The sequence below is a fragment of the Equus quagga genome, chromosome 16, assembly GCF_021613505.1.
Source record: "Equus quagga isolate Etosha38 chromosome 16, UCLA_HA_Equagga_1.0, whole genome shotgun sequence".
In the NCBI taxonomy this organism is placed as follows: Eukaryota; Metazoa; Chordata; class Mammalia; order Perissodactyla; family Equidae; genus Equus; species Equus quagga.
Window position 1 is genome coordinate 29,899,225 of NC_060282.1, and position 10,887 is coordinate 29,910,111.

A 10,887-nucleotide genomic window follows, 5' to 3' on the forward strand; every position below is an offset into this window, starting at 1 on the left:
AAAAGCTGTGCACCACTGAGGATGACAGGGGCTCAATCTTTCTGGGAACTTCGAAGGAAAATATAGATTGCCTCTCAGAATCAGAGAATCAATGGCAAGCAGCATTCATTCACCAAATCCCGTCCCCTTAGTTGATGGTTCCCCCTGGGGGAAATAACTTTTCCTGCACTTGCAGGCTGCACATAGGTATATGCCATACGGGATTCAGTGTCCCAAGTCCCTGCATCAGAGAAGCCCTGGGACAGTAGACAAAGACATTCTGTGGAAACTGAAGACAAGAAGCTGGAAGCACAGATTGAATCAAAGTACATAGGGAACCATTTGCCACAGCTGTGGCTAGAATTGGAGGTGAGAACAAGAGGATGTGAGGATGAGTGTAAGAGGCAGCTGAGACAGTTGAGTTCTTGCACCAAACAGATACGTTCCTGTCCTAAATTTTAAGTACAATCCATTATCAAGTCTCCAAGGCAATGGCCAGCTGAGAGCTCTGTTAAAGATTTAATATAAGAGACTTAGAGGGACAAGCCACACTCATATGACTGGTCCTGAGGCTACAATTAATATTCACTGTGTCCCCTCTTTATCACCCATTGTTGATTTCCCTTACCCTTAGCCAGAACTTCAGCTAATGGAGTGACACTAACCTTCATCCTGAGGGTCTGAGCCTTTAGTTGTCCTGCCCATGTTAGGTTGTAGTTGCTGTAATTGCCTATTCACAGTTATCACTGGACATGGAAGCCAAGAGATGTACGTCCCCAAGAATACCCTGAATTCCAGATATACTCCTCTCTTTCTGCATTAGGTGAAAGCAACCCTACCTCTTCATGATGATCAAAATTGATTATCTCTAGTAGCCTACTAATTATGTTTGCTGAATTCAAACTGATCAGGTAGTAGCGTTAGTTTCAGTTCAGTGGAACCCACATTGGGATCCCTGGCAGGAGCAATCTCTATTTGGAAACTCAGACCCTAAATCCAGCAGAACCTAAAATTTCAAGGACAGAAAGCACAGATTCAATGTCTGGATCACTGGGAGTGATAATGACAGGGAGTAACCCTTCATTTCCAGCTCCATGTGTTCTACTGGGAAACAACAATATGTATCTGCCATTGACCCAACACATATAGCATATGATGGAGGACAGCATCTCATTCCACAGGATGTTGTTTCTAAGCTGGGATCTTAGCCTTGCCTTTCATAGGCTGTTTCTTCATTCCATTAAGCCACATGTTTCAGGGTGATGCAGGTTTCAGGGTCATGTGCCATTATCACAACTTTTTCAGTATAAAATGTGTTCTTTGTTCTGAAGCACTACTTTGTGGAATCTCATGGCAGTAAATCAGACTGCGCAACCTCTCAGAAGATGGGGCTGGCAGAGGACTGTGGAAAGAGAAGGCAAAACCCATATCTGGAGTAGGTGTCAGTCCCAACAATAATGAATCTCTGCTCTTTCCATGAGAGGAGGAGAGTGATGCAGTCAACTTATCACTAGATGGCAGGGTAGACTTCTTGAGGGATGGTCCCTCTTGAGAGTTTAGTATTGGTCTCTGCGACTGGCAGGTCAGGTATTCAGCAACAGTAGTAGCTTAGCCTTGGTGAAAGGGAGTCCACGGTGTTGGCCCATGCACAGCCTTTCACCCATGGCCCCTCTGTTCATGAGCCCATTGCACAAACACTGAGATGGCCAAGGAGAAGTTCCCGAATGAGTCATCCAATTAACCCAGTTGCTCCGTCTCTCCTGTGGGGGATACTTTCTTGTGGGAATTAACTTGAGACATATACATCTGCATGCTTTTTGCTCACTATTATGGGTGTGCTCACTTGCCCCTTCCCAAGACTTTCTTGTTTCTGACCTTCCAATTCTGTTTCTGTCAGCCCCTGACTGACTAGTCAAGTCATCTGCAACAGCCCAGGAGCCCATGTATATCTTTACCGTGGACCACATTTTTCTTCTTACAAAGTTACTGACCACGTATACTACTCACAGCTCTGCCTACCAGAGAGGCCAACTCGGAAAGTAAATTAAGAGCCCAGAGAGTACTTTGCAACATTTATGAAATCAGAGGCAATGCCAAGGAGACGTGAAGTGGGACACAGGAGGCATGTGACATAGATGGTCATGGAAGCTTTTCAGAGGGAGTAGACATGAGAACAGCCACAGGAAGCACATTTTAGATACACAGAACAGGATGTTCCAAGGCCCTGTGGTGGGAGCATGTTTGTAGATTTGAGAATCAGCAAGTGTGGTTGGTGAAGTATGAGTGAGGAGAATTGAGAGATGAGACCAGAAATGGAGCCTTTTAGATTATTTTTATGAATGGGGAACCATTGGAGGCTTTGAAACTGAGGAGTGGTATGATTTGACTTATAATTTCCAAGATTCACTAGCTGCTGTTCTGAGAATAGACATGGGGCCAGGGGTGAGAATAGACTGGGGGCAGGAGTGAAGATGCTGTTTCAATGAGCAATGGATACATGACTGCTCAGCACGGGTTCAAGAGAAGATGTAGGACGATAAGTGAAGAGAACAAATATTGGTAACTTTTTTGAGGAGTTTTACTGTAAAGGGAAGGAGGGAAATGGGCTGGTAGGTGGAGGGGAGTGTTGAGCGAGGGGAAGGTTCATGATCTTGCTTTTGCTTTTTTTCAGGTAGAAATACGTTTGCATGCTGATGGGTATGATCCAATAGAAACAGAGAAGTGCATGATGTAAAACAGCAGAAAATGACTTTACTCTTACTATAAATATATGAAAATTCAAAACTAGATTTAGAAGTAAGCATTGATTAAGGAATTTTATGCCCCATAAAAGTATTTTACATTGTCAAAACAGCATTCAATTTTGAAAGAAACTCAAGAAATAAAACCTACGAATAAGATTAATTGGATAATGTTCTATTAATTGAATCCAATAATTAAATATTCTCCTAATAAAAATTTTAGAAAGATACTTAATACTCTTCCAGAATGCAGAGGAAATCTATAAAGTTATCTAGTTATAATATTTTTTGGAACAAAGTTAAATTAGTAAGTAAATACTTTTTGCTCAGACTACTTCAAAATCTAAAATTCCTAAATTCTGGGTTCTAACAATACACGCATTTTAAAGTATTATTTTTTCTGAATATCACAAGTGTTTTAACATTAAAAAACAGCCAAAGTGATGACTAATATTTTTGAAATTATTAAAATTTTTCTTTCACACTAAAAGATTTTCATCCCTTTTATTAATGTAAATTTATAGGCTATTTAAGTTTCAGAACTTAATTACCTACAGATCATATTGTCCCACAGTACAATAATAAACTTAAAATCGGTTAAAAAAAAAAAAAAAGGTAAACCCAGAGATGTAAACTTAACTCTTTAAATCTCATGTATTTATATTACTGATGTTAGAAAAAATAAATATTAGGTATTTCCCTAAAATTGTCAGTAGTTTTCAAGTCTGTTTCAACAAAACAATCACCACTACAATATGCACTCACATTAAATAGCCTTTAATAGTTGAAGTGACTGAATTGGAATTTCCAGATATCTGTGGTGGGACTGCTTTTTAAATTATTGACCATTTTCAGTGTTTGACAAAGGTGCGTTAGAAACCATGAATATTGTGTAGTTTCGCATAGGACCGAAGTGGGACTTCAATGTGCCAGATGGTCATCAAATGCCAAGGCCCCTGAACTCCAGCTCAGGTAAGCTGCACGTTAGGTGGCAGTGCTGTATAAAGGAAAGGGCATTTGGACCCTGACATCCCGGGTTGGAATCCCAGCTCCAGCATTTCCTTGCTGCGTGACTTGGGGCATTAGAGTTTTAGATATAAACTCTCTCAGTCTTAGTCTCCTCATCAGAAAAATGACTATAATAATCTACTTATTGGATTGTTAGGAAGACTAAATGAGGATTTATATACAGTGCTTAACATGAAGCCTGGCTCATATGTTAAGAGCTCAATTGATATTTGCACTTATTATTAGTTATTAAAACCCTGAGGTTTAGGTTGAGTATTAACATTCTTTTTAAAAAATAACACAGAACTATTAAGTGGGTGGCCGGAATTCGAACCTAGGTTGCAGATGCCACACCTGTGATATTCAGAGAAAAATAGTATTTAAAAACACACATTTCAAAGCTGTCGCCTATTACCCCATGTAACCACCTCTAGACCCTATGTTTTTAGCTCCTCTCCTATTCTTTATATGTAGAAAAAGTAAGCAGAATCTCAAGAAAGGGTTGGGATTTTAATAAACACTACTTTCTTCTTTTAAGCTTAAACCTCAACCAAATAGGACTCATCCAACATAGGCCAAAGTTCAAAAATAAGCACCAATTTAACGTGGGAAAAATACCAGCATTGAATTTGCGGTTCTGAATGTAGGAAGGCAGTTACTGCTAAAATGGAATTGTGAGAAGATACCCGAAAACACAGAAGAGCAAGCCACTTGTAAGCCTGCTCTTTCCTTCTGCCAATTTCTGCTTATCTCTGGAGTTCACATTGAGTTTGGAACACACAAAGGACTGCTGGCAACAAACCAGAGAATGGAAAGTTTTACTGGTGGTGTGGCTCAGGATGTGATATACGTATTCATTTTCCTATTAGGCACATGTCACATCAATGAGATGGTAACACAGATCTGTTCCTCAGCATTCCTAAGACAAACACAATTATAAAACATAATACCAACAAAAAATGATACTGTTTTAGATTATGGCATTGTTTTAATGTCATATATATAAACATCTATATCTCATATATTTATCCTGGGAGTAAAATCTATGGGAAAATATGAACGAAATCAATAAGATTTGTAAATATTCTCATTATAAATTTTGCTTAAAAAGAGCATAAAAATATTTCTAAGATATTAGCTAATTCCAGAGAGTTAAAAAGGAATCGCCTTTAAAAAGAATTTTAATTTAAAACTGTAATTCTAAATAAATCATTGGGTATAAAGAAGACACCTCTGGAAGTACTCCAAAGCACCAAGATTACAGGAAGTGTTGGGTGTACCCTGCAAATAGAAAAGGCTGAGGCTTTAGATGGAAATTCCTACACTTTGATGTATTTTTTTCTTTTGCAGAAAAAACTGGAGACAAGACTTGCCAGGCACGCAAACCTGGGTCTCCTGATAGCAGCCTGTGCTGCTATCATGGAAAATGTCAGCGTCGGTAAAGCCAGCGGTTGTCATGAACAACGCAGGCTGTTTTGGTTTCTCCCGTTAAAAAAGGCAGGGTTGAGAGTGTATAAACCTACTTAAAAGTTGTAACACTGAAAACAAGGGAAAAGAAAGGTGCAATGTGATAGAAGATAACACGTAAAGGATGAAACCAAACCTATAACATAAATGCAAATGAATAATAAACCTCAAATAGCTCGAGTTTATGAGCCAGATACTATATGTGGGTGCCTTAGATACTCTATCTTTTTCAACATTCACAACAGCCCCAACAGGTAGGAATTAATATCCCATTTGACTGATGAGGAAGCTGAGGCTTAGAGAAAAACTTGCCCCAGTCACATAAAGGGAAGTGGCAAGGGTAGAACTGAAAGACAGTCACACCGGACCAAGGTCCACGTGCTTTCCATGATATTATAAAAATTGTGAAATTCAACACTTCAGTTTAACAAAAATATATGTGCTATATGTTACAATAGGGAAATATATAGAAAAAGAACCAAAAGTAAAATGTTACTCCTTGTACCTTACTGATTATTTTAAATAAAGAGAAACATGATAAAATATCAAGGAAGACAATTGAGAAATACAAGGTATGAATATAAAGTAATAAATAAAACTGATAAAGTTAGAAACAGTCCAGAACTTATCAAAATGATAATGCTCCTCATCAAATCAGTCATCTTAGACGGAGATACAGTTACTTCTACGATCATGCCATTGCTCAAAACACTTTTTGTTTTTAACTTTTTATTGAGATTACGATAATTTACAACCTTGTAAAATTTCAGTTGTACATTATTGTCTGTCAGTCGTGTTGTAGGTGCACCACTTCACCCTTTGTGCTCACCACCCACCCTCCCTTTCCCCTGGTGGCCACTAATCTGTTCTCTTTGTCTACATGGCTCAAAATACTTTTGCTTGGGCATCACAATTGTGACATTCTATATCTTGGGCTCCTGAAGCACAGCCTTTTGAGTAGTAATGCAATAGTATAATGCAATAGCAAACTTATGCCTGCAAAGGTCAATATTATGCATGGAAACAGCCAAAAGTCATTTGGATACACCAAAATACTAAGAGCAGATCTTTCTAGAGGGTGGAATTTCAGAGAAGTCACTTTCTAAGTCAAACATTTCTATAACATTTTACTTTTTCATCGTGACTTTTACAAAAATAAAATATTTAAAAAGTCATATGGGACCAACATTTAGGTAATCATCTAACATTTACAATTCCATTTAGAAAGTGTTCTTGTATGATTAATAAATTAGCTCTGATGCAATTCTAAACACCGAGTATGGGTCAGAGACAGGACAGATGGAATATGTGAATGTAATTCCTCCCAATAAACTTTGTTCAACTGTCATATTCATGTAGCTTTGGAGGGCTGGTGTGGTAAATAAGAAAAATTTATCATTGCTTTATATACACTCTGTATATATCATGGGCCCCCAAAACCTATACAGAACAGTATTTAGACTCAGCCCCTGAGAGGGACATATGCTAACACATTTTTAGTCATCTACAGTCTATGGTTAGAGCAAGGAGAGGGAAGACAAATTAGGATGAGGGTGCAGGTATCTGCAATTCCGACAGGATTTAACCATCCTATAATTCTCTCCCCAAAGCATCCAGAAATGAAGGCTGACGGGAAAACTAGAAGTTCACCACGACACCTTGTGCTTCATAAGTAAGAGCCTAATTGCCTCCGAATGTCCACAAAAGAGCAAAGGTTATGGCTAGATTAATAAGGATGCTCTTAAAAAATATCTTAAGAATACAATTTTTTTGTTTTGTTTTGTTTTTCCTATTTTTAACTAGGGATGATCTGTGTCTACATACTTAAACTCAAGCCATAGTTCCTAGATCAGAAAAAGATCAGGTCTTGAAGTGGAAGGAAATAGCTGGGTGGTTTCATTGTTCTGTTTTGTTGTAATCTTGGCATTTCTCTCATGGTATTTAAATCTCTACTAAAAACCCAATAGTCAGGCCAGCTTAGTGGGTAAGTTTGCACACTCCACTTAGGTGGCCACGAATTCACGGGTTAGGATCCCAGGCGTGGACCTAGCACTGCTCATCGAGCCATGCTGTGGGAGGCATCTCACATAAAATAGAGGAAGACTGGCACAGATGTTAGCTCAGTGACAATCTTCCTCAGGTAAAAAGAGGAAGACTGGCAACAGATATTAGCTCAGGGCCAATCTTACTCACAAAAAACAAGGCAACAACAAAAAAAACCCAATCACTTTCAAGGACACTATCCTAACAGCAATTTACAATATAAGCAAGCTGTGAATAAATACATTCTTAAAATAGTCTTTAACAAATACATTGTCTACAGGTGTTCAACTCTAAAAAAAATGCCACTTTAATCCAAAATATATTATTCACCACTTAAATGCATAAACTATCTTAAGTATATCATTAAGGGATTGAATTCTAAAGAAACATTACTTAGACATATTGAAAGATATTTCAATATATACGACACAATTGAAATATCTTGCTATGTCAATTCTCTGACTCCAAAAACTTCTCATTTCTCTTCTTATTTTAAAGACCAAATTATATAGTTTTTGTTAATACTCTTTTTAAATTTTTCTTTCCCATCCTTCAAAAATTCATAAGCATCTGAATACTGCTATAATTTAGATCGCAAAGGCCTTGTGGCTAAAAGAACCACATATTTCTATTTAATCCTAGGAACAGTTGTTCATTAAATATATTCACTGATTTCTTATCATGTTTTCATCTGAAGACCAGGCAAGGAGAAAGAGTCATATATAAGCTATGCTCTGATGCAACATATGATAAATTCTGGGTGGCAGGAGAAAAGATCCAAAGTTTTGGTTTCACTGCCTTTCTTCTTTCATCATCATTCTATTTCTCTAGCATATCCTCTTATTAATGGTCTTGAAACCCCCAAAATGTTTTATTTGATATAAAAATAAATTAAATGTCATTAGACCCGTGAAGAACTAAGCAAATAATTGCAGAGTTGAGTTAAAGAAGTTCCTTTCAGTTCAGTCATTATAATCCAGATCACAGAGTTAAGTAATCATAATACAAACCCATATGAGCGGATTGATAGAGACTTTTGGAGATTTTGTTAGCTGTCAAAGGGGATGGTTTTACTACTCTGGCCAAAGGGAGAAACAACTCTAGTGGATTTTTTTTAAAAAAAAAATTAAAAATCTCAAAATGTAAAAAACCTTTAAAAATACCTAAACTTTGAAAAAAAAAAAAAAAAAAAAAAAAAAAGGCAACCATACCTTCTCCTTTGATAGTAAGCCTTGTTGCTCCATTTATGCTGCCATATTTAGGTATTATTTCTGTGACTTTGGGAATTATTTTAGAGCCATCTGAAAGATATTAAAGTACAGTAGAAGTAAAAGTGTCAAGTACTTCATTTCAAGCATCAAATTTTAGAATACGTATTACAACATTGTAAGAAAAACATCATGAAGACTAGTGGACTGAAAGTAAGTACACCCATGTTTTCCTTTTGGCTCTGCTACTAACCAATAACTCAACAGGGAGTCCAATCACTAACTGAGTTAATACTCATCGGCTTTACACAATGCACTATCTTAGGAGCTACAAAGAGCAGGAATAATACATGATCATTTCCATCATTCTTAACTATCTTATTATAAAACATTCATTAAACCCTGAATTTCATGTAGTGCTCTACTAACCGCAGGTCCATAACTACAGTTAGCAGCCCACAAAGCAGCAGACCATGCTGGAAAAACAGCATGGTAGAGAAATAGGTCATTATAAAAGCACAGAAGAAAAGCAAAGCTAGGTAAATTGAAAGAACAGTCCAGGTACAAAAAAGAAGTCGTGTTTTAAGAAGAAATTGTTTTCTGTGACAGAGTAAGACTTCAGGAAAGATAATTACTGGGATCTTTTTAGCCTCCTGATGACAGTGAGCTCTTAAGTAAAGGTCACTAATTTATTCAACAAATGGTATTAGCTTCCTGGGGATATAAAAATGTGTAACAGTCCCCACTCTCCCAAAGCTTAGCTCAGACAGTACAGAGTCACAGAAGACAGCACAGGGGCCATGGGAGACTCAGAAGGGGCATTTCATCCACACTGCTTGGGTCACACTGTCTTCTTGAAAGAAGGGGTATGCCGGATGCAAGTTGGTGGGTAAGTACGAATTAGCTAGACTGGACCAACTGTGGGGAAAATAAAGAGTTCACGACAGAGGGAGGTGCCGATGCAAACATACAGGCGAGTGAGTGGCTTCTACCGAGAACTGCAAGTAATGCTTCAAAGCAATTCAAACACACACAGTGGCTAGCAGGGCTTATTTTCCAGTTAAGCGATACAGATCTGCTAATTATTAGATACAGTAACAAATTCTCAGAATAGGTGGAAAAATTTAAGTGGGGACACAAAGTAAAGCCACAGAAATTATTGTTTGAAATGGATGTATGAGAAAAGGTTAAGGAAATTAGATTGTATCGTTGACTCCTGCCTGAAAAGAGTTTGGTATGGACTTCAGCTATAATGGCAAAAGCTCTCCGACATCATGAAGACTACCCCCCAGACCCAAGGCTTCTGGACTTCCGGTCTGTCTCCAAGGCTGTTCCTGCTTCAGGCACATTTATAACTTGAGCAGCCCGCAGCCAGGAGTAGGAAATTCCAGCGAGGGAGCTGGATCCTGTCTCCAAGGCTGTGCTGCTGCTCACCTATCTCAGGTTCATCCTCCCTTATCTCTGCGGCAACTCCAATTTCTTATCTTATCAGTCCCTTCCCAGCCCTCTCCTGGGTATTACTTTGAAGGCACAGGGCAGCTGCCCCTGGAAGTGACTGACACTCGCTACAAAGACCCATTCCTGTCCTATTGAGGGATATTTCCCTCACTTCAGTGGTGAAAGGGACCCAAGAAGAGTAAGAAGAAGGAGGACTCAGGTTGCGTCCCCCATACCCCATGCCCTGCCAAATTTCAGTCTCTTCGTCAACTGAGTCAGCTGGGGGTGGAGGTCGGGGGTGAGATTCCGTAATTCAAGCAGCAACACCGATGATTTAAGAGCAATCTCTCTCTCTCTCTCCTCCCCATTTCTCCCTCTCTCCATGTGTGTGTCTGTGTGTCTGTCTGTCTCTGTCTCTGTCCCTGTCTCTTTGTTAGGCCTGCCTTCCAGGTCTCCAGGTCCCCATGAGCACCACGCAGCCACACCCGCAGCCTTGGTCCAGGGCTGGTGCCAGGCTGTCCCGCCTCTCCCGCGACCCCGGGAGCAAGGGTTGTGTCTACACTGACCTCGCCAGTACTTCCCTAGAGCCCCGACTGGGTTACCTGTGCGGGGGTCCGCGGCGCACAGGAGCAGCCCCCAAAAGCCCCAGGTCCCCAAAAGCCACAGGTGTCCCATCGCGGCGCCAGTTCCGCGGAGCGCACGCCCGCCGCTCGCTCGCAGCCGCCGCCAGCTGTGGGGCTCGGCTCCGGGACCGCGGCTCGCTCGCGCGCCCGCCCCGCCCCGCCCACGGCTCGCCGGCGCCTCTGGGGTGCGCGTGAAGAGCACACCCCTCCACCGGACCACCGAGCCGGACCGGGGCCAGGCTGTGAGCATCCGTCTCCACACTCAAACTTGGGTGCTGTCTCCCATCGGTGTCTCCTTAGGTCTTATGGTCCTACTCCTTTGGGCAAGAGACATCAATGGGCAAGTTTTCAGTCAACCTCGCCTTTTTTTTTTTCCACTTT

At 40.1% G+C, this 10,887-nt stretch overlaps 1 protein-coding gene across 1 annotated transcript in view; it reads right to left on the reverse strand.

Moving 5' to 3' along the window:
- Nucleotides 1-10,586, reverse strand: part of PKHD1L1 (PKHD1 like 1) — a 150,669-nt gene extending 140,083 nt beyond the window's left edge. The window contains exons 1-2 of the mRNA XM_046642192.1: nucleotides 10,486-10,586; nucleotides 8,450-8,539 (exon numbers count right to left, since the gene is read on the reverse strand). Of these exons, the coding sequence (XP_046498148.1) occupies nucleotides 8,450-8,539; nucleotides 10,486-10,558 (163 nt within the window). The 5' untranslated portion in view covers nucleotides 10,559-10,586. The remainder of the gene's footprint in view (nucleotides 1-8,449; nucleotides 8,540-10,485) is intronic.
- Between the last annotated feature and the right edge of the window lie 301 nt (nucleotides 10,587-10,887).